The 24,800-nt window shown below is 40.6% G+C and overlaps 1 protein-coding gene across 2 annotated transcripts in view; it reads left to right on the forward strand.

Annotated features, from left to right (window-relative positions):
• slain2.L (SLAIN motif family member 2 L homeolog) overlaps positions 1 to 13,919 on the forward strand; it is a 31,245-nt gene extending 17,326 nt beyond the window's left edge. For both annotated transcript variants that reach the window (XM_018229685.2, XM_018229679.2), the window contains 5 exons: positions 122 to 286; positions 397 to 756; positions 2,163 to 2,300; positions 8,975 to 9,254; positions 9,911 to 13,919. In XM_018229685.2, the coding sequence (XP_018085174.1) occupies positions 122 to 286; positions 397 to 756; positions 2,163 to 2,300; positions 8,975 to 9,254; positions 9,911 to 9,977 (1,010 nt within the window). In that variant the 3' untranslated portion in view covers positions 9,978 to 13,919. The remainder of the gene's footprint in view (positions 1 to 121; positions 287 to 396; positions 757 to 2,162; positions 2,301 to 8,974; positions 9,255 to 9,910) is intronic.
• The last annotated feature ends 10,881 nt before the right edge of the window (positions 13,920 to 24,800 follow it).

Below are 24,800 nucleotides of genomic sequence, written 5' to 3' on the forward strand. Positions count from 1 at the left end.
CAATTTCTCCACTTTTCCTACATTTTAAATATAGTAGATATATGGCGCACACTTCTTTACTTGTATTACTCAAATTACAGCCAATGACTTTCTACTTTCTTCCCTTTATTATCACCAATAGGACAGTATAAATATTCTGCTGATAAAAACCTGCCTCCCGTAAGTCCTCAGGAATCCATAGACAGTGAGCTCAGCACTTCTGAGATGGACGAGGATTCTGTAGGGTCAGGTTATAAGCTCAATGATGTCACAGATGTCCAGATTTTAGCAAGGATGCAAGAAGAGAGTGAGTATTAATTATTCAGAGAGAGCATTGAGATGATTTAATCACTTTTGTTCTGCCCTGTTAATGCTCGATAACTAAATTTTGTCATATTTATCACTCTCGCATACAAGGTCTCCGGCAAGAGTATGCAGCCACCACATCCCGACGTAGTTCCGGCTCATCGTGCAACTCTATGAGAAGAGGGACGTTTAGTGACCAGGAACTGGATGCTCATAGCTTGGAAGATGAAGAAGAAGGGGTTCACCAGCCAATGCACCTTCCTGGGAACAGATTCTCTCCTTCTCCACGTCAGTCACCTCGCCCTTCCCCTAGGCATTCACCAAGAAATTCTCCCCGCTCAAGATCTCCTGCACGAAGCCTGGAATACAGGGGGGCCTCTCCACAGCCAATGATAAGCCGTTTGCAGCAACCTCGACATTCACTTCAGGGCCATTTGTCTGAACTGCAGACTAACGTGGTCAAAAATGAAGGTATGTGCGAGCCAGGCCCGGACTGGTAATCCTATGTGTTCTGGCAAATGCCAGAGGGGCTGCTGTAAGATGCCTTAGAAATTCACTATTTAGTGGGCTGGTGGGGGGATGTTTGGGCCTCTGTGTGGCATGTTGGAGCCTCTGGGTACCTGAAATGCCAGGGCCTATTTTTATTCTCAGTCCAGACCTGGTGCGAGCCTAACCATGCGACAGTTTCATATATGAAGTGGTAACCATGCGACGGTTTCATATATGAAGTGGTGTATGCATTCTATGAGTATGTCTTTCATAGGACTACAGCAGACAAAATGGGTGGCATGATGATGGCTAATTAGAAAAGGAAATACTTTTTTATGATAAGTTAAATGTTTTGAGATTTACTTAATAGATACTCATTACAAGGCTGCTTATCCTGACATATTGTAAACAAAGTTGTGTGGTAGGGCACCTTTTAGTATGTTATTGTATGGCCTATTTGTAACAACTTTTCATTTGGCCTTCGATTTTTTTTATAGTTTTTAATTATATTCCTTTTTCTTTCAAATGGTGATCATTGACTCCGGTAGGAGAAAAAAATGACTGTTCTTTAAGGCTACAGTGTTGTCTTTGGTTTTATTTGTCTTTCTTTTTCTCTCCTAGTCTTTCTTTCTTTCTAACCATTGTCTAGTTTTTAGGGTAAACTGGACCCTAAAACAGAAGAGTAGCTAAAGAGAAAACTAAATATTTCAAAAATCACTTAGGAATATCCATTCTCTACGCCATACTAAAAGTACATTTAAAGGTGAACTACCACTTTAAATACAAACCTCGTGTGCAAACATAAATGCATTGGGTGGCCTTAAGAAGATTGATGCGGTTGCTGCTTAGATAATCTGCTATTCTTATCTAACAATTTCACAGTGATTTCATCCAGCAATACCTACACCGAAGGCAGGGACAAAAGAGCTAGAGGAAGATGCTTATACATTAATTTCTTGATATTATTATGGGACAATTACCAAGGCAAAAATAGTGGCCTTTTATGTCTACACTAGAAAATCCACAGACTAGGAAATATACTTATAAACAAATAAGAGGGCTACTGTGATTTTTAACTCATTGAATTTAAACTGCACTGATTCTTAAGTGGCCCTTCCAAATGATATTTAATGTGCCCTATACCTTATTTAAATGCAGAAATATTTCAGGAAGGCTCGTCAGATCCACCAGACACCAATTAAATAGACATTCTATACTGATTCAGGTCCCCATACTCATTCAGAAGTTGCCTGCCAACTTGACCACTCTTGGAATGTCTTACCCGGGAATTGAGAATCTTGTAGCTTCCATTATTTAAATCTAGCTGAGCATAATGAGCAAAAATGACTTAAAAAAGCAAACTTTTGCTTTTACCCGTTACTTTGCAGATAAACTGAGACGCAGTCTTCCTAACCTCTCCCGAGCATCAGGGATTCAGACAGTGGAGCCTGTAAAAAACAGCAGAAGTTTTGAATCAAACCTACAGGTGCCAAATGGAGGAGCATCCCGTGCACCAAGCTCTTCCAGTAAGTATATGGAATCCAGCTCTGGAAATAGATCTGCAAGGGCAGAATACTGATTTGGGCTGTCGTTCAGCATAGTTATGAGATGCATGGATGTTGGAGTATCAAGGGAAAACTTCTTTTTCTCACAAGTAGTTTGTTTTAATATGTTGTCTACTTAATATGCATGCATCTATTTCTCTGTCCTGCCATAAACTCACTGCAAGCAACAGACTAATATTTTTGATGAGTCCACTAGTCCACAAGCTGCAGCTGAGCATGAAAGGAGACATGTGGCCCCAGGGCCGCTTGTTTGGCATCACAGTGTCATTTAAAGCACATGTTATTCCAGGAATCAATAACCAGTGCATGTACAGTTGATATTGTGTTCATTTTCCTGTAACCATGCTATGAGCTAAGTGGGGCCCTGACCAAATGTTAGACATCAAAAAGATGCTAAAACATAAAAGGTCTGAAAACCACTGGCCATCAGGTTTATTTACACTAGAAACATGCATGCAAATTGGTCAGATGAGATTAAATCTTAAGGCAGCCATATACAGTATATGGCGATTTAAAGCAGGCATGATTCACAGCTGATTTCAGTGGTACATGAACTCCATACATTTCATAAAAGTCTGTAGTGTAAGATAAAAGTTAAGCACAGGGCTGTGGGCACAGAAGTGTCTCTGGAATGCTACTGTTTCAGGACAAACTATACAAAAGTGCATAAGTTAGTGTGGAGCTGCTGACAACTGCTTTTTCATGGTCAACCTCAGATAGTGATGCGGCCTTCACACAGTACTCGGCTCTCTCCTGTTACTTGATAGTGTGTATCTTGTAGGTCACCACTCCAGGCTTATAATTAAGTATGTGCTACAGCTGTTAAATAACAGAGCCACAAATGTCAACATTAGTCAGAGAATCACCAGATAATTGCAAAATCATTAGGTCATGTTGGCATTCTCCTTTCTGTGTGCAGCAAACAAATGCGGACACCCTTGTACTCCTGTAACTTGGCGACACCCTTGCCCTTCTCTGAGTTGTCAGTATTCCAAAGGCTTTATTCCTTCCCTGGCTGTTACAGTTCCACTGTGCTGAACACATTCTAAGCTCCTACTGCATGGTAAAAAAATGTTAATAGTGCTGCTTCTGCAGAATTCTGCACTGAAATCCATTTCTCAAAAGAGCAAACAGATTTTTTTATATTCAATTTTGAAATCTGGCATGAGGCTAGACATATTGTCAGTTTCCCAGCTGCCCCCAGTCAAATGACTTGTGCTCCGATAAATTTCAGTCACTCTATTCTACTGTACTGCAAGTTGGAGTGATATCACCCCTCCCCCCCATTAGCCTAACAACAGAACAATGGGAAGGTAACCAGATAGCAGCTCCCTAACACAAGATAACAGCTCCCGGGTAGATCTAAGAACAACACTCAGTAGTAAAATCCAGGCCCCACTGTGACACATTCAGTAACATTGAGGGCAGGGGCACACTGGCCGATTCTGGGAGATTTAGTCAGCTGCCTCACGAGGAAACTTTGGGCAACTTCGGAATACGAAGTGACACGTTTGCTTTAGTGCAGGCGATTTTTTTTTATTATAGCCGGTGCAAGACAGAGGGAAGGCGTTCAGGGAGATTGGTCGCTGCAAGACGAGTCGATTAGTCGCCAGACGACTAAATCTCCCCGAATCGCCCAGTGTGCCCCTACCCTGAGTAGTAGAGACAACAGCCTGCCAGAAAGCAGTTCTGTCTTCAAGTGCTGGCTCTTTCTGAAAGCACATGACCAGGCAGAATGACCCAAGATGGCGCCTACACACCAATATTATTACTAAAAAAAAAAATACACTTGCTGGTTCAGGAATGAAATTTTATATTGTAGAGTGAATTATTTGCAGTGTAATTTAGAAATAAAAACGACATCCTAAAAACCATAACAGAATCCCTTTAGTGACGCTTCTCTTGGGCTGCAACGTCTTCCTCACTCAGCAATAATAATCATAACATATTCACGCTTATGCATCCCATCCTGGACTTCTCCTCTTGGGTATCTTTCGCTATATATTATCCCGAAACATTCAAGGAGCCCCTTTACTTTACAACAGCGTTAACTCTACTTTGTGTTTCAGCAGCATCAAAAAGACAAATGCACATACCACGTGCAGCTCAGAAAGCAAAACAGGTGGTTCCACCTGCTGCCCTTAATAAAGGTAATGATCAACCCAGCCCGTTAGCACTCACCTCCCATCTTGCACATAAAGGCTAAATGACTTCCCAACACACAACTATTTTTTTTGAGAAAGGCTAGGGACCTATCTGAAACGTTAGTTATTTTTTTGCTTGAATAAAACTCTTTTCTCCACTTCAAAGCACCCTCATGGCCTTAATGACACAGCTTGATGTAACATACCAAAATGCAGGGCTACTGGAATTTCAGCCCACCACACATGCTAATTTTCTGTAATAGCAATAATTAAAACCCTACAGGACTATAAAACAACAGTGCAAGGGTGTCCCTATGTCTGTCAGATTCTTTGGTCAAATCTACTTGCTTAGTAGGAGGATCCCCACTCACTGTATTGAAGATGAAAAAATACTTTTTATTGTCAAGTGATATACATCTTAATCCAACATTTCGGTCCCACCTGGGGAAGGATGTGTGTGTATATATATATACACCAAATGCAATCCTGTCAGCTACTGGCACTCTTATATGTGCCTGGGTGCAGAAGCATCAAAATTCTCAATCCATGTCCAAAAGGATCCGCACTCGCAGGGCTTATGAAATAAAAATGAATCTTTATTTTCAGAACTTCAACCTGACGTTTCGGCCCAACCCTAGGCCTTTCTCAAACTATGAGAAAGAATATTATGACATGCCACTGGCCTGCACGTGCACTTTTATAGCGTTTGGTTGGCAGGTAGCGTAGGATTTGGAGCTTAGAGGCAGGGACACCGAGGCTTCGGAACAAACTCACGTTTATTGAGCACTGGGTATTCCAAAAAAAAAGGCAACAGAAAAGTGTTTAGGTTACAGTTCAACAACTTCAATGTAGAACATGCAGGGTACAGTTCAAAACAAACCATTCAGGGTTCTTCCCCCTTGGGTCACTCACCATCAAGGGAAACTCTCACCCTCTGGAACTTCAGAGCCTTTGGGCTTCTCACTCAGCCCTGCTGGCTTTCCCTCCTGGGACTCGGGCTCACTAGTCTCTGCCAGTCCCTTCTCCTCTTCAGGGATTTAGGCTCACCAGCCACTGCCACACTCTTGCTGGGAGCTAGTGTTGCCACCTGGCCGGTAAAAATGATGCTCGATGCCAATGTTATTAATAGGAAAAAACAGCAAGCATAAAGGAAGGCCGGTATTTTTTTCCAGAAAAGGTGGCAACCCTACTGGCAGCAAGAAACCTTTTGCCAGGCACTGTCTCTCCCAGCAGCACCACACTTCCCTCCACTCTAGGAGGTATCAGGAGAGCTCTCAGGTGTGGAACACAGCCCTTTTACATTTACTAGGTCGCTACTCTCTCAGCTGCCACTTAAATTGCTGAGAGGGAATATAAACCCTACCTGAGCTGAGTATTCCTTTGCCACACATATAATGCAGTTTAAATGCACTCTTTTCAATGCATTTTCCTGCAAGACAGTGTTGTTTCCCAAACACCCTTTCACAATATATACAGTTAGGTCCATAAATTTTGGTTCTGTCCATTGTCATCTTTAATTCAGTCGGTTGAACAAAAAGAGTGTTATGGCACAGTAAAGTAAGAAGCCGCTGTTCACGCCCGGGCTTTCGGCTGCAGAGCAGGCAGGGATCCTACCCACGGCCAAGGTAGTTGGAAGTGCGGTACAAGAGGTTCGAGCAAAGACAGAGTCGAGTCCAGGCAAAGGGTCAAATAGCAGGCGGCAGTAATCCGAAGTCGATAAAAAGGCAGAAGTCAAAACCAATAAGGATTGCAGGAAGAAAAAGCTTCAGCGGTGTCAGGAACCCGAAAACCAGCTTGGGCAATGAAAACAAACGAAAAGCGCCTTTTAAGTTTGAATTTGGCGCCAAACTGCAAAGTCAGCGTCATTGCACATACGCGCCGATGATGTCATTGTGCATGCGCGTCTTCGGCAGTTTGTGGCTAGAGACACCCAGGGACAGGGGCGCCTGAAGGTAAGAATGGGTGCTGGTCTCCCGGGGCACCTTACAGTGCCCCCCCTCTCAGGATCACCCACTGGTGGCTCCCAGGGCTTTTCAGGAATTTTTTGTGAAACTACTTCACCAACCGTGGGGCATGATTGTCCTTGGCAGCAACCCAATACCTCTCCTCAGGACCAAATCCCTTCCAATGAATGAGGTGTTAAATGTTACCTCGAAATTTGCGAGAGTCGTCGTTCGAGCAACGAAGGGAAAACTCGATTTTTCGGATATAGTTTTATTATAAATAGTAGTATACACTTATATTAAAACATAGAGTCCTCAGCCTAACTTGTTTCGTGAATGGGCTCAGTTCATCAGAGCCTCTGAAGGGGTTTCTCTTCACCATTTAAATGATTCTGAGATCATCCACCACTGTTGTCTTCAGTGGACGTCCAGGTCTTTTTGGGTTGCTGAGTTCACTGCTTTCTTTTTTTCTCAGGATGTACAAAACTGTAGATTTTGTGACTCCTGATATAGTAGCAATTTCTCAGATTTTCTGTTTTTGCAGCTTAAGGATGGCTTGTTTCACCTGCATGGAGAGCTCCGTTGACAGCAAAATAATACACATACAAGCACCCCCCCCCCTCAAATCAACTCCAGGGCCTTTATGCTTCATTGATAATGACATAACAAAGGAATTGCCCACATCTGTCCATGAAATAGCCGTCAATTGTCCAATTACTTTTGAGCCCCTGAAATGAAGTGATTGTGTTAAAAAAAGGCTTTATTTCCTCACATTTTTATGCAATCTTTTTGTTCAACCCACTGAATTAAACCTGAAAGTCTGCAGTTCAACTGCATCTGAGTTGTTTCATTTAAACTTCATTGTGGTAATGTACAGACCACTAGAAAAAAAGTCTTCTCTGTCCAAATACTTTATTTATTATAATACACAAGTTTCAGTCATTTGACAGAAATGACATCAGAACTCACCATTTATAACTGATGACATCAGAAGTCACCGTTTATCCTATATAATTAAGTTGAAGTGTCTCTGCGTCCAGTCCCTGTGTCCGTGGGATTGCGCTACAGCGCATGTGCCCCACGGACCGTCTCTGGCGAATTTTTTTTAGACTAGAACAATTCTGTTTTTATAAATGTTTGACTACATATGTTCTAGCACCCGTTAATTTAACCTTTGGGAGTTTTACTTTGAAAGCAGCTAGTAAGTTGCAGGTAAAACGTATTCATCCCTTTTATAAAATGTATTATTAAACCATAGAATTCTTAATGAATCAGATGAAAATTGAGCGTAGGACTGGCCAGATATGGGATGACTTTGACGTAGTTTGATCGACGTTTCGGTCTTGATAAAGGTCCCAATGTTGACCGGAACGTCAATCAAATAAAATAACCTTTTTTGATGTGTAATCCTGGTGTGCGTCAGCATCTCTCTATGGATATACAACATTTCTGTATAGCACCCAGGTAGTTGTCCCTTAAGTGTGTGCCTAAGCCATTACACGCATTTGTATGTATGTGTGTGTGTATATATGTAGCACGTACTCCACGTTAATTTACTATATAAAGGCATCAACATTTCAGTTCTCTGTCTAGAACCTTTGTCAAGATGCAAAACTAGAATGGTGAATGTAGAGAGACATACATGTTGCCTGGTGATTTTAATAGAGTGAGCTCTAATTCATCTTCTAGGGAAAAGGAGCCCCCCTATAAGATATATTGGATCTAACTGTCAATGAATATCTGACAACCAACTCTTACATGAAGACAGAATGAAGAGAATCAGATGCTGAGAGGGGGCTAGTGAAGATAAACTTGATTATTTCACAAACAGTATAGAATATTTAATTGATTGTATTTAGAAAGTTTCTTATTTCAGTTTGCGATTGTTTGCCCTTTGAGGTTTAAATAGGGATTCCTTGTTTAAGGGTCAAATTCACCAAGGGTCGAATATCGAGGGTTAATTAACCCTCGATATTCGACTGGGAATTAAAATCCTTCGACCGAGTATCGAAGTCGAGGGATTTTAGCGCAAATAGTTCGATCGAAGGAATAATCGTCCGATCGAACAATTAAATCCTTTGAATCGAACAATTTGAAGGATTTTAATCCATCGATCGAAGGATTATCCTTCGATCAGAAAAAACTTGGAAAGCCTATGGGGACCTTCCCCATAGGTTAACATCGACTTAGGTAGCTTTTAGCTGGCGAACTAGGGGGTTGAAGTTTTTTCTTAAAGAGACAGTACTTCGACTATGGTCGAATAGTCGAACGATTTTTAGTTCGAATCCTTGAGTCGAAGGTCGAAGTAGCCCATTCAATGGTCGAAGTAGCCCAAAAAACACTTCGAAATTCAAAGTTTTTTTTACTTCGAATCCTTCACTCGAAGTTAATGAATTGGCCCCTAAATGTCGATACATTTTTTGCATGTTTTTGATGATCTGATATTGCACTGGGTTTATGGAGACTGAATCATTGTACAAAAGCACTATTTTAAAATCCAAAGTAATGGGAACTCTTATTAACCTCTTGTGCTTTCTGTTCTTGGCAGTACCATCATCATGCAAGTTCCGCTCTCCCACAGCACCATCTCCGTTATCGTTACGACAGCCAATGAAAGCCCTAACGAACCATGGCTCCCAGATCACACAAGAGGCTGCCACTGTAATGCAAAACAACCCTTCTCCTGTACCTATTACTACTCAGCCCTCTGGCTCTGCTAGCCCGGCAAGAACTGGCTCTGCAATAAGAAGTGGCTTACCCAGACCAAGCACACCTTCAGGGGGGAACATACCAGTGCCTCGCAGCAAACTTGCACAGCCGGTGCGGAGGTAAGTGGCTTTGGTTTATATACATAAGCATTATTTATTGATTTTACATGCCCCTTTGCTCTTTGACTGTATTTATTTTAAGTTTTTTTTGTCCATGGGAATCCAACCTGATATTGTTAGTTTTTAATCAGTTTAATCGCAATAGAGGGAAAGTAAACCTGCTTGCTCTGTAGTAACAGTTCTATACTGAGCAAGTCCAGTTGCTTCAGATTTATTGTTATAAAATTCTGTATATTATGACCCGGATATATAGAAACCTTCACAGACAGACCCAAAAATGAGTTCTGGTATACATCTGTATGTAGGATTGCCACCTTTTCCTAAAATTTACCGGCTGGGGGGGGGGGCGTGATGTAAAAGGGGCGGGCTGTGATGTAAAAGGGGATGGGCCGTGACATAAAAGGGGGCGAGGAAAAAAAGTTACGTTTCCAGGTGATTGTGGCTGGGCCAAGGGGTCTTGTTAAGGGTATTACAAATTTACTGGCAGCTTCATTGCCAGTAAATTAGTAATACCAGCTTAGGCAGGTGCCTGCTGGGAAATCCATTCCTAATGATGTGATTGTTATCAGTCCTACACACGAAGCTTCTTCTTGTTGCTATGCTTGTATTTTCAGATTCTTCCATATCACCAAACTTTACATTTTCTGTATTTTCAGATCTTTGCCAGCTCCCAAATCCTATGGTAACATGAAAGATGACAGTTGGAAGGAAGGCTGCTACTAAACTGCAGAATCCTTGTGCTTTTGTTGTTGGACTCCATGCCAAGATAGCAGCAGCCTAAGGAGACGATGGGACAGTTGGGGATTTTGCAAAGCCATCCCAGGGCCCTCTGTCCACAAATTAGCACAAAGGGCAGAGGCAACAAGAAATGGAGCACTTTATTGACATTTGCCATCACTCATGTTCTAGCCATGCAATCACTTCACAAGGAGGAAATCTTTCCCTTTTTTTATTTATTTTATTTTTATTCTGTGTTTCAGTACCACTTCTCTTTGGTGCACACCATCGCTTCTTTAGTAAGTAAAGCAGTCATTTGCTTTGATGCCAAAGAACAATGCCCTAGAAATATGCTTTTTATTTAATTTTTTTACAAGACGTTTATTACAATTAGTATCGGCTGCAGTCTGTGCAGCGCTACAATCACTGACCCCTGTTCGTTTTGCAACGAGTCAGATTTACAAATCAAATGTTCTGTTTGGTTTAGTTTGTAACTGTTCCTTGGATATTTTATAACTGGTTTCCTGCCTGCTTTTACTGCTTCGCTGTAATTTTTATTGAGCTTGTTTTTCTTATTGCAATATGCGTTATCGAGCAACAACAATTACTCATCTTTTTTAAACTGTATTTATTATTCCCACTAACATTTTATGTACTTGGTAATTAAGGTGCAGTACATTGTGACTGGTTGGAACAACTGAGGCCTCGTGGCTAACCATTTTTGCACTGATCTGTGATAAGGAGAGCCAAGGGCTTCATCCAACACAAATACTTTTGGTTGTTTTCACAACAGATGGGAACTATACTTATTTGGCAAAGGGCTTGAACAGTCTTTTAAGACCTCGCATAGAGAGGACGCCTCCTGCCTTGGGATCTCTGTGCAGTGAAATAGTACAGTGCTATGGAAGGCTGAGTGTTCCCCTAGATGGAGAAGTTCTGTTAGCAGCCTTGTGCCTAGTACAACACAGATCTGAGGCAGATATATGATGAGAAAACTATGCACTTGTATTTATAATATGGTTTGCTTATCTTCAGTGCTGAGGGACATGGTGGGGCACATAAAGCACAGGCACACAGCACCTTGTCAGACAATCTTGTGTTCATAATAGAAACATAGGGGTTTCTAAATGCAAGTCACACATTGCAGGATCATTGGAAGGTGCTCATTGGCAAATAGGGTTTTTTTTCCAACCCTTTCATATTTTACAATGTTTTAAAAATTGTATACTTTGCCTTAGCTATTCCTTATGTAACCTTTATCAATGTCAGCGCATGGAATTCGACCAGACCTGTTTACAGACTTAAGCTGGTCATAGACGCAAAGATCCGATCTTCGTATGAGTGTCCCGACATCGTGGCATGTCTTTTAGACGATCGAACAGGTTAGAAAATTTCTGTTGGCCGCTGATAATATCTCTGCATTTATTGCCGATTTTCAGTGGGAGACTGTCACCAGCTTTGTCAGACATAACTTTCGTACGATTGCTGTCAGGGGCAGAACATCGGCTGATGTGTTCTTTTGTACTTTATTTGATCTGAAGTTTAGTGGCAGGTCGGGAGATGGAGAAGTCCGATCGTTCGAGGATCTTTGCATCTATGGGCAGCTTTACACAAGGTGACTGTACATTGTCACTAGGTGCCCTTTGTTTTTGTGTCTGCCTATGCATCATGCATGTTCCCATAAGAGCAGATATTTCATTGCTTGCCCTTGTGCATTCGACTTCTACAAAGACATTTGACTTTTGATGTTTACCCTTACTGTGACATGGGTATGTTAAGCGCATTACTTGAAAGCTGGTGTAGGAAGAGTAGCAGAAATCAGGCCATGCATTGGACAGAAAGCTTCAGTGAAAGCTTTAGGTGCTTATTGTACCTGCGTGACAGTTTATAAACTGCAGACCAGCATGCCTGAGAAAGGGCTCCTTGATCTGGATTTACAAGAAAATCCTCAGCTCTTATATTGTACACAGGCATTTTCTTCAGCCTTTGCAAAAAGCTAAAGTTCATTTTATTTATAGTTTTGAAAACCCTTAGGCTGATGTCACACAGGCCCGAAACTGCTAAAAAAAAAAACGCAGTCTGAGAATTAGCCCCTATGCTGGAATCATCCCCTTGCCTTGCCTGCACTCAGATCCATTGTGTCAGCGCGGGTGCAGGCAACAAGAGATTATTCATCATTTCTGGTGTGGCCTTCACAACTACTGGATTTTAATTGACAGATGCACCTAGGTGGGGATCTCTGGTCTTTTCTAGCCATTGGGTGGGAATAATTCTTTCTTTCCTTGTCAAGAGTGCATGCATTCTGATTGGATCCCTGTAGTTTGATATGGAAATATCCTCCATAGATAATGAGTTTATTCCTTTTATCTGAGAGGAGCAGTTTTAGCTTTTTTTTTTTTTTTTTTTACACAAATACTGTGTAAATAAATAAATAAGTGCAGGCTTTGTACCAGCAGGAGGCCCAGATTCTGCTACTCACAAAGAAAAAAAAACAAGTATACTGGCACTATTTTTGTGAAATATAAAATAATGTCAGTACACTACTGTTTAAACACTTACCATTCACGACTCTTGAGTCCCCACCATATACAGCTATTCTTGCATGAGTTAAAGCTGAGCGATCCTCCTATTCTCATGGGAGATCATCTCGGTTGGACATCCCTATTCAGTAATTTTCTATCATCAAACCATTACTTTTTACAACTTTATTACACCTTTGTTACAAGAAAGGAATAGGTGGGTATCAAAATATACTTCAAAGTGATACTGTCATCACTCTAATTCTTCAAGGGTCAGTTAGAACAAGAAATGAAAGGTTTTTAATGTTAAATTTTTTTTTATAATGTTAATATAAATAACAAAGCCACGGAGGCTGCCATTAAACTTGTTCTAGAACTTGAAGGGGCCACGTATACATGGGAAAATGTCATTCATGGCTCTTTCTCATATACATTGGGCTGTTGTTTCCAAGATTTAATTTGCAGGGAGTGAACAAACAGATAAAAGATTCAATTATGAATAAAATATCACTTTACAGAAGTACTGGCCCTTTAACTCAGCCTCAGGCATTGAACCAGCAATGCAGCAAAAGTTAATTTGCTTTTCAAATAAAGGGTAAATGATCCTGTGGGAGGGTGACAATAATACATGCCCTGCCATGAAACAAAAACCTTTTGTTCTGTATCAGAAAGAAAATAGAGCAGGAAGTCAATAACTTTCCACCACAATTCAAAAACATTCTTTTCCCAAAATGACGCTACTTTACATAATATAACACATTTTTATGGCAAAAGGAAATGCTTTTATTCTGATGGCAGTTACCCTTTAATTAAGAGCAACCCTCTCTTGCATGTTGCTGCCCCTGTAATATGTGGCACCTTGAGTTATTATTTTCACATAATAAACCATGGAAATCAACCACTAAGGTCTAACCAGCTACTTTCTGCACATTATAAGATTGCAGTTTAATTCTGGTGTATTTTATATGCAGGATATCCTGTTTGCTGTATAGAGAGAACATAAGTCTCGGGCTCCAATCAAAAGCCTAGAGTGTGGGCGGTGCTAGAGGAGTCATATTGCCATGGTAACATCTGATATATATACAGATATTGTCAGAAAGAGGTACCGCTACGTTTATTTTTTATTGAGAAACGCACCTACCTGCTGTTCTTTTCATATACCAGGAACAGGGTGTTTGCTGTACGTTGAGGTGTCGTGGGGAGAAGCGTGGATATGATAAATAGTGCCTATGATTTATTTATGTTTGTGTATTAAAAAAAAAGTTTTTTGAATGTGGATTATTTTTGTGCCAATGCCTAAAATTGTCATTTGTATGTAAACAAGCAGGTGTGCCCTGTATAATATCCTGCTCCAAAGTTATTTAAAGTTTTGTATGTGTGTTAATAATAAAAATGTATAAATTGTAAAAATACAGATTTTCTTAACAAATGCACCTCTCTTGTCTTTTCTCCGTTTATTGAATTCCTTATAGTTATAAATGTGCTGTGCTCGGTACTTTTTTTTGAACAGTGATCCCGTGATTACTTTACCTGAACGATCAAATAGGGGACGCGAGATACAGAAATCTTAACCGGATTCCATTTAATGCTGCTGAGTAAGTTGCCATTAGCCTAACAGAACAACTGATGACGCTTGTTATTGTTAACGGGTACTTATAAAATAGACAATATTGTGTGTGCTTCAACCACCTTATTTAACCTTGTAGGTTGGGTGCAAAGCAGTCCAGGAACCCTTGCCAGGGGTTGGCATAGACATACAGGAAAAAATGCCGCTGCAGCACCTCTTTGTTGCAAAAAGTGAAAACTTATTAGGTCAAACAACCAGGCAACGTTTTGCGCTTACTCTTGCCCTTTCTCAAGGCTTGGGAAAGGGCAAGAGTAAGCCTGAAACATTTTGTTGTTACAGTTATGATCTTAAATTACTGACCATCTGCTGCAGTCTATAAGGGCCTGTCAAAAAGGGCCAAAAACATTGGAATATAGCCCCCAGCTCAAAAGGGCACATATATCCAAAACATTTTTTCAAAGTTTAAAAAATTATTCTTTATTTAGCAGAAATATTAAAAAGTAGGCATACAGACCCTTAGGCAGAGCATCAATTGGTCTGTATTCCTACTTTTTAATATGTTTGCTAAATAGTCACCTCGGAGCCTTTGAATGGCTGCCCCCATTGCTACATATGCCCCCACAGCTTATTTACAGTATATAAACAATAGTAGTGTTTTGGAAGCCTCAGAAGTTTTATTTATATATATATATATATATATATATTTATTTTTTATTTATTTTTTCCAAAAAGAACCACAGCAACACTGGGATATTTTAAAAACAAAAATGCCTTGAGAAAGGTCCCAGTGGGGACCAAAACGTTACGTTTGCTAGAACATGCTTCACTTAATATACATTTTTTTGTTTTGAAAATATCCTGGTGTTGCTGGTTCTTTTTGGAAAAATATATGTTTTAACCGTGCAACTGGGTGAGGTTGGGAAGCGGTGCCACCCATTTCACTAATATATATATACTGTATACACACTATTGATCAATGCCTGGGTGCTGGTAAAAAAGTAGCTATGTATAACATGAAAAGATATATATATAGATATAGATATATATAGACAAATACAAGATGCACAAAATGTCTCTGTCTTAAATATATTGATAATGGGTTGAGTGCAGAGGACTCTTGTATTTGACTATATGTATTTTGTGCTCACACCCTCATTGCACCCCCGCCTAATGGTTTTAAAAATTAGTGGTGAGCACAACTTTCCCTTGTTTGTTTTAGATATATAGAGAAAGGCCCCGGAGGGGCCAAAACGTTCGTCCATAGTTCCTAAATAAATTTATTATTTGATTTTTGTAAGACCTGTGAGTGCTGACCCTCTTTTTTGTTTTGAATAATTCATTTTTTGGCCGTGCACCCAGGCATTTATATTACTTTTCTCGTGAGTGCTGGCATCCCATGGAATATATATATATAATGTGTGTGTCTCCACTAGAGGGTGTGGTCCCACCAGTTAATCTGTAGCAGTCAGCAAGAATAAAACGTACAAATTGTTACAATCACACACACACATTTTGTTTATTAGCAATTTAGGCAGATTTCATATTATATATCAGTTCACTGCTACTGGTTATAAATAATGAATAAAAGCTTAGCATATGCCTTCTCAGCAGAGAGAGTAAAAGGGCAACTAAATGTGACCAGAAGATAACGCAAATCGCATTTGTGGAGATGACATTTTCTACCAAATAAAATGACATTTATAAGGCAGACTTCTCTTACAGATATAAAAATCCCTCCTTCTTTCCTGTATTGCTGCCTCCATTTAAAGAGTCTGATCTCTCAGTCACCTTGGTGCCCATTTGGCTGGATCATAGACAACCTTTTTATAGATTAGGGTTGGGCAGCTGCTGGCCAAGAAATGTTAAACTCTAAATCCCTCCCCTAAAATATTTTTAAGCCTGCAGATTGGCCAGCCTGGTGAATTACTTTACATGGCAACCTACTGGAGCAGTGTAATCAGGGCAACCAAATGGCACCAAAATCTGCCCAGATGCCTTACAGTACATTTAAGGATTTTTTTTGTTCAAAGCAAAGGGTTTCCAGTGGGGCAGGCTTTCCCTTTAAAAAGCAATACAGGCATATTGTGAACTATCTTACACCAGGTAATGGCAAATAAGTGGGTTAAACAATGCATTTGTAAAAATAAATTTTCAAAATATTGAAGGAACAGTAACACCTAAAAAAAGAAGTATGAAATAAAATACCATGTTCTGTTGCCCTGCACTAGTAAAATTAGTGTGTTTGCATCAGAAACAATGCTAGTCTTATGGCACATGGAGATAGATGTCGCCTGCGTTTAAATTTTCACTGCTGCAGATGACCAGTCTCCCCAAATGCTTTCCCTCTATCTCCGATAGGCCAATCTGCCAGTAAAAGAATAAATAAATTCTGTTTAATTTTTAAGACCTGAGTAGTGCTGATCCCCTTTTTGCGATTGGGTTACCAGTCATTTATGACAACAAATTCAGTGTGCGTGCAAAGTGCAATTTTAGATGCAAATCTCCATTATTTCATCTATAAAGTTTTTCCCATAGTTCCAGAGTATTTGTGGTCATTCAGGCAATTGTGTCTGGCACACTTACACCAATGCATCAAAATGATAAAATGGCGCAAGCATGCAGTATCAGTTCAGATGCATGGTGTGCATGGCATTTAGAGAGTTGGGCTGCTTTACTTCCAGTGCTCGGGGGTTAATATTTGTATGTGATATTTTGGGTGCAAGTCTGATGTGCCGATTGGTGTCACCCACTGTGGTAGCCCTTGAATTACTTCCATATTCAAGATTTGTGTTGTTTCAGGGTTCCCCAGCATTAATATGTGCACTTGTATAGGATTCAGCAGTAAGGCAGGACAGACGTCACATTTACACAGAAGGGCGGGGAGCGTAATTGGACACGAGTACCTTTAATGAATGGTGTCAATAAGTGCAACATTTGCCAACAGCCCTGAATGGTGCTAGAGAAAAACTAGAATCTCAAGAGTGTCAGTATAACTTCAATACTTCAGTCTCCCAGCACTTCATTCCCTAGACATAACGTCATGGCCTGCTCTGTATTCATCTTGCAGCACATCACACACAGGTACAGTAGAGTCTGTCCCCAAGGTGGAAATTACATTTCTCTCTGCAGAGATCCTAATCCTTCCAGTACTGAACACCAATTAGAAGGGAACAGAAAGCTCTTTAATGCATCTTTGGGCATCTACAGATATTGCCTTGATAACTGGTTCATTGTATCACTGATGCACTTTCATTTCCTTTTTGGGGCTTTATGAATATAAAGAAGGGACGTCATGCTTGATGCCTTGCCGAGTTCCAGACTAACTCTCTAATGCACCACTAATCTCCATAAGGCTCTTTTAATTAATTCTTTATGGATTATTTGCATAATGAGACATGTTTAAAACTCTCCTACAGTTGGATCAATACATTTATACTTGAGTTCTGGACTTAAAGGGCATGTAAAGTCTAAAATAGAATAAGGCTAGAAATGCTGTATTTTGTATACTAAATATAAACATGATCTTACTGCACCACAAGCCTAATCAAACAAATGATTTATGCTTTCAAAGTTGGCCACAGGGGGCTGTCATCTTGTAACTTTGTTAAACAGCTTTGCAAGACCAAGACTGTGCACATGCTCAGTGTGGTCTGGGCTGCTTAGGGATCGTCATAAACAAAGCTGCTTGAGTTCTGCATTGCTGGGAAGTAAGGCTCCCCCTGCTGTTCATAAGTATGATTGTTTCACTGCTCAGCAGTTAGGGACCGTCTGACAATTCCTATCCACAGCAGTAAATGAAGGGAGACTTTCACTGCATACAGTCACATTTTTTTAATTAAAGTATATTGGAGATAGGTTTCTTTTTCATTAAAGAAAGTAAAAATGGGATTTTATTTTTTATTTTTTGCCTTTACATGCCCTTTAACGGTCACTTCAACTGCAAATATAAGCAGCTCATTTTTTTGGGCAAGTCAATACTAAGCATGTATGTGCATGCAAATTGTTATCATGCAAAACAAATGCATGTACAGTGAGTGACCCTTTTGTTCCAGCACATGCCCTTTGGAAGAGCTGGAATTATATAACTAGTTGTTATTGCAGATTTACTGCTGATCACTCTTCTCACCTCACATGGAATTAAAGGCGTTTTCACCTTTGCATTCACTTCTAGTATAATGTAGAGAGTGATATTGTAAGACAAATTGCAATTGGTTTTAATTTTTTCTTATTTGTGGTTTTTGAGTTATTTAGCTTTTTATTCAGCAGCTCTCCAATTTGTTATTATAACAGTGTGGTTGCTAGGGTCCAATTACCCCCATCTCAAACTTGGCAAAAGTCTGAATAAAAAGACAAATAATTCAAGAACTATAAAAAAAGAAAAAATGCAGGCCAATTGAAAAGTTGCTTAGAATTTAAAGCTCAGCAGTACAGTTGACTGTACCAGTCTATAAATCCCATCTTCACCCATTCCACAACACTTTGGGGCACTTTTACAAACGTGTGAATTTTCTCTTCACCTAACCACCACAGTTCGTCTGACTTTGCCAGGAATATTTGCACAACACGACGCCTTTATTTACTAAAAATCGTAAGTTCACTTTTTCAAGAGAATTGTGGTGAATTTTCTCCTGGCGAAAATTCTCTGCGAAAATTTGCATTTCCCCACACAATAGTAGTAGGGAAAATTCTTTAGAGAAGAATGGAGAAAAGTAGCCGGGAAAGGGAAATGTTAATTGCGATTTAAAAGTGTCAGCTCTATCTTTATAATTGGGGTTCGCCAGCCTGAACCAGGCTAAATACACTGTAGAGGAAAGGGTCGCATTCACACATTGATCACACATGATAAATTAACTGATTTTCACTAGCCAAAATTCACTGGCAGAGCGCTGAGGTTTTTCACTTGTGAATTGTTCTCTCCCCCATTTAGTAAATAGGCAATGTCATGGCAAATTGTCTTTTTGGCGATTTCTAAACATCCACAATCGCCCTTTAGTAAATGTGCCCCTTTGATTCTGAAAACATGGGGACATCTCTGTCTCTGCCTCCCTATTACTAAGCCCTCTGTTATGCCTTATGTTCTTCCATCCTTCCAGCTACTGCCTGTATTCATCTCTATGGCATAATGCCAATGACTTATTCCGAGCATTCATTTCTGGTACCCAGTTCACGCGTAGCTACTGCATATCCAAGCAATAAATATCCACACGTCTCAGGCAGACATATCTAATGGCTTCAACACTGTGCTAGTCCATAACCAACAATTTATTACAGAATTCTCTATCTGCATTTTAAAACATATTGCGTATGTTTTGTCCTTCTGAGCAATGCAAGGGCACCATCACCTCCGCTTTCGAGCATCACAGGTTGGCCATTTGTATTCTAGAGTGTGACTATCCCTATAGCAAGCCACTGCTGAGAAGCATTTAAAGGGCATGTAAAGTCTAAAATAGAATAAGGCTAGAAATGCTGTATTTTGTATACTAAATATAAACATGAACTTACTGCACCACAAGCCTAATCAAACAAATAATTTATGCTTTCAAAGTTGGCCACAGGGAGTCACCATCTTGTAACTTTGTTAAACATCTTTGCAAGACTAAAGGTGGCCATACACGGATAGATCCGCTCGTTTGGCGATGTCGCCAAACGAGCGGATCTCCCTCCGATATGCCCACCTTGAGGTGGGCAATATCGGGCTGATCCGATCGTGGGCCCTAGGGCCCAACGATCGGATCCTAGCGTTCGCCAAACGGGCGGTCGGATCGCGGGACCGCATCAACGAACAGATGCGGCCGCGATCCGACGGGATTTTTAATCCCATCCGATCGAGATCTGGCCGACTTTCGGCCAGATCTCGATCGGGGAAGCCCGTCGGGGGCCCCCATACACGGGCCAATAAGCTGCCGACACGGTCTGTCGGCAGCTTTTATCGGCCCGTGTATGGCCACCTTAAGACTGTGCACTTGCTCAGTGTGGTCTGGGCTGCTTAGGGATCGTCATAAACAAATCTGCTTGAATTCTGCATGACTGGGAAGTAAGGCGGGGGCTCCCCCTGCTGTTCATAAGTATAATTGTTTCCCTGCTCAGCAGTTAGGGACCATCTGACAATTCCTATCCACAGCAGTAAATTAAGGGAGAATTTCACTGCATACAGTCTGGTTTCTTGTAAAAACGGTGCACATTTTTTAACTAAAGTATATTGGAGATAGGTTTCTTTTTCATTAAAGAAAGTAAAAATGGGATTTTCTTTTTTTTGCCTTTACATGCCCTTTAAAACCGCCTCAGCAGACCCTGCGGCTGCAGGGGCCCAGGAGGTAAAGGGGCCCAATGAGACCCTAATTCATATCAAATTTCAATAAATATTGGTAAAGCAGGTCAACCTCTAGACATTTTGGGGGCCTAAAAAATAATTTGCTGTGGGGCCCAGTAATATCTAGTTACACCACTGGCACCTCACAAGGGAATGTGAACAATGATAAAGTAGAATGTAAAGGTAGCGGAGCTTTCCACTGGAGCTAACATGACAGTAAGCCAGGCCCCTATGTCAGTTCTTCAGGTGAAAATAAGTGACACTTGGTTTGGCTCTTAGGAAATATCATTTAATGCCAAAAGGTCCCCACCTGTATCTATACAGGAGGAGAGATACACTGTATGCCTCTTGTTTAATGGTATACTTCTAGATTTGTCACTAGATACCATTCCATCACCACCCGCACTGGTTATATTGACACATTGCTAATGGGCTGGAGTGTAGAGAAATCTTTCATTGTCAGCAATGGATCAGCTTTGCCAAACCAGCCTGTCAGTTCTGTTGTTCCCTGCACGAGTGATCTGAAATTATTTGTATTTGATTGTTCCTGTCTGATACACAATGCTCTGCTCCTTGTCATTACGTGTTCTACTCTCATGGGAAGCCTCACAATGTGTATAATAACTGTACATACAGACACTCCAGTCTAAGCAGCTAGTAAGCTGGCTAACATGTTCCAATGCTTTTATTTCACATCATATTCAGTACATGTATGCTGGGGAAATAGACATTACAGTATAGAGCCACTGATGAGCAGAACATTCATTGTCTATGTACATTTGCATTTGTATATGAGTGAGAGTTGCCATACAAAGTTTGCTCCTTCCCAGGTCAAGTAGAATGACTAACGCTGCCCATAGATGCGCAGAAATAATCATATGAAAGGACGTTCCGTATCCACGGGTGACTGTCGCTACCAGTGGCATAACTAGATATTACTGGGCCCCACAGCAAATTATTTTTCAGGCCCCCAAAATGTTTAGAGGTTGACTTGTTTCTCCAATGAAATTGTATATGAATTAGGGCCTCATGGGGCCCCTATACCTCCTGGGCCCCCCTGCAGCCGCAGGGTCTACTTCCTCTATAGTTACGCCAATGGTCGCTACTATTTCAAGGGACAAAACCTTTGTACGATTGTTGTCTGTCAATTAATGGCCAAAGCTTCTTCTGATTTGTTATTTAATCTACTTTAATCCTACAATTTAAATGTGAATGTTTAGTTTCAGTATCATAACCACTGGTCGCCAGGTCCCCCTGCAAAAAAATCTTCTGGGGGCTGACACACACAGCAACTTAAGTCGGCCATACACGGAGAGATCTGCTCTTTTCGGCGATGTCGCCAAACGAGCAGATCTCTTTCCGATATGCCCACCTTGAGGTGGGCAATATCGGGCTGATCCAATCGTGGGCCCTAGGGTCCAACGATCAGATCCTAACGAATAGTAATGGGCTGTCGGATCACAGGACCGCATCAACAAATATATGCGGCCGCAATCAGACGGGATTTTTCGTCCCATATGATCGAGAGCTGGCCGACTTTCGGGCAGATCTTGATCGGGGAAGCCTGTTGGGGGGCCCCATACACGGGCCAATAAGCTGCCGACACGGTCTGACGGCAGCTTTTATCGGCCCATGTACGGCCATCTTTAGTCCCTTTCACCTTCCCTCCCCCAACTGCTCATTTTCTTTTAGCTAGTGCTGCAGACCCCACAGTCTGACCCCCCACAATTGCTTCCTCTATAGTTACTTGCCTGGTTCATTTTAAATTGGGACATTGAAAGAAACCATCGATTTCCCAGTGTTCGTTGTACTAGGAATAAAATCTGAATGTCTATGGCCATCTTTACAGAAGACAGTAGATTTATCTTGGAAAATCTGATTCTTGGGAATCTATTTGTGCTCTGTAAGAAATAAGGTTGTGCTCATCATCCGCAGTTCAGAAATCCTTCACTAGATGGTGCCGACAGAACACAGCCGCATCTCAGCTCTGAGCATCACATTTTGGGGCACATTTACTTATGTGCAAATTAGGGATGCACCGAATCCACTATTTTGGATTCGGCCGAACCCCCGAATCCTTCGTGAAAGATTCGGCCGAATATCGAACCAAAGCTGAATTTGCATATGCAAATTAGGGGTGGGAAGGGGAAAACATTTTGTATTTCCTTGTTTTGTGACAAATGTCATGCGATTTCCCTCCCCGGCCCTAATTTAAATATGCAAACTAGGATTTGGAAAACGGCCCAATCCTGGCCGAATCCCGAACCGAATCCTTGATTTGATGCATCCCTCGTGCGAAAAAGACTTCACTCAACTACGTCAGGCATTTTTTTGTGACGAATATGCGTATTCGTCAAAATGCTCAATTATGTCTCCGCAAAAGAATGCTGGATTACTTTTGTCAGCGATGATTCGTTTGTGCGAATATTTTCTTTCGTGTTATTTTCTTCCTAGTGAAACTTCGGTAACGTACTTCCACTTACATCAATTTAAATATAGCGGGTATATAAAGGTCATATGTATGTATTTATTATGTTGGTGAAATTGCTGGAAATGGTCATTTTTTATTAAAAATTGTGCAAATTAGCAAAATGAAGACAGAGATCCTCTACAGTATTGTCCCAAGCCACGAGCCCACCCGTTACAATTTGTAAACATAATCCCACTTAAAATATAAAAAAACGCCAGCGTTATGACTTTTGCTGAATACACAATATGATGTCACTGACCTAATGATGTTGAGGATGCAGCTTCATTGTATTACTTAGTCAGTCAGAACCTGGCGAAATCGATTTTGGTGAAAACGAATTGAAATTTTCACACATAAAAAAATTGGATTAATGATCGTTCGTCTGAGCGAAAATTCATCTGGCGAAACGCAGCGAAAGTTCTCCAGTGGCAAAGTGATTCGCTAGTGAAGTGTGTTGCTCATCTTTTAGTAATTAGGCGATGTCAGAAAAACACAATTAGTAAATGTGCCCCTTTGTACCCTGGAATGTATTCAGTGTGTTCACAGCACATTCTGTCCGGCAAAAAGAAAAGGCACAAATGTTTAGAAGTCATGTGATGGTTAATAATGTGCATGAAGGGCATATTTTCTATTTTGGATATATCTTTAAAAATGTTTTTATAGATACATATAATATAGTTAACATAAAGGTGAACCACTCCTTTAAAGGGATATTTTACGCTTACACATGAGCAAAATAAATCGATTTTCTGAATGTTGTCAATTAAAATGGGCAGAATATGCTTTCAGTATATTTTCTTTTTAATATAAGGTCTCCCTACTGCCTGCCTGTCATCAGCTGAGCGATAAATGAGCTCTGTAAAAACACGTCCTACTTTAATTCCTGTTTGTGTGTCTGTCTCTTGTTTACAGATAAGCAGGAGTCCATTTTGCACTGCTAATCTGATGAACTACATTCTCCTCCTCCCATGAGCACTTGCAAGAATTAGGAAGTTTCATTGTTCAGTGCAAGAAATAATAAAAATCTGATTTTTTAAACCAATAGAAAATGTTCAGTACAGAGAGCAAATCAGGGGAACTTCCTCAAGTAACAATTCAATATATGTGTGCAAAATAGGTTTAGTTCTACACGGAGCCCCATTGCCTCTAATTCAGGGCCCTGGCTCGATTGTGGATGATGGATTCTATTTCTAGTTTCTGGGTACTGGCAGCTATTTAATCTTTATTGTGAGAGTAAATGTATCATGTTTAATGGCAGTGCCGTACCAGAGCGACAGCTTGTGAGTCACAGGAGACAAATCCGTTATCTCTGATTGATTTCAAGTCCACGTTAACTAAGCATGATGGATTGAGATTTGGGGGCAGCAAAAAGCAAAAAACATAATTGAAAGAAAGAGAACAAATAGATTTTCTCCTTGAGCAGAGATGTGCCTTTTGCTCCTAATTCTGCTGAGAAAATAAATGTAAGAAAAGGTGCAGATCTCATAACGTCCATTCTGCCTCCCGTCCCACATTCAACATCAGCCCATTTTTCTACATTGTTTCCCTGTTTTTCCACACTGAGACTGGGGATCAGCAAGATCTGTGTGTGCAGCCATTGTATTTAGAAGCTTGCAATTGTCTTACTAAGAACTGTAGGATTTTATAATGAATAAAAACAATAGGAAAGAGAAACAGAAGAATGGATGTAGGGCCCTAATGGGTGTAGTGGTGTGGCCCCAATTACTTTATATAAAGTAAAACTTACCAATCTGCAGCCTTCAAGCTCTGGTTAAACAAAAAATTTTAACAACAGCTGCAGAGCCACAGTCTGATAAAATGAATAGAAAGTGCAACTGTCATCTTGTTACACCACACAATTGCACATCACTACACACTGTCTCACACAATTAATAGGCACTAGACAGTGACAAAGCACAATCCCTTTTCTACATGGCAGGTTTATTATAGGAGCTGCAGCATG

Source organism: Xenopus laevis, chromosome 1L (genome assembly GCF_017654675.1).
Source record: "Xenopus laevis strain J_2021 chromosome 1L, Xenopus_laevis_v10.1, whole genome shotgun sequence".
Taxonomy (NCBI): domain Eukaryota; kingdom Metazoa; phylum Chordata; class Amphibia; order Anura; family Pipidae; genus Xenopus; species Xenopus laevis.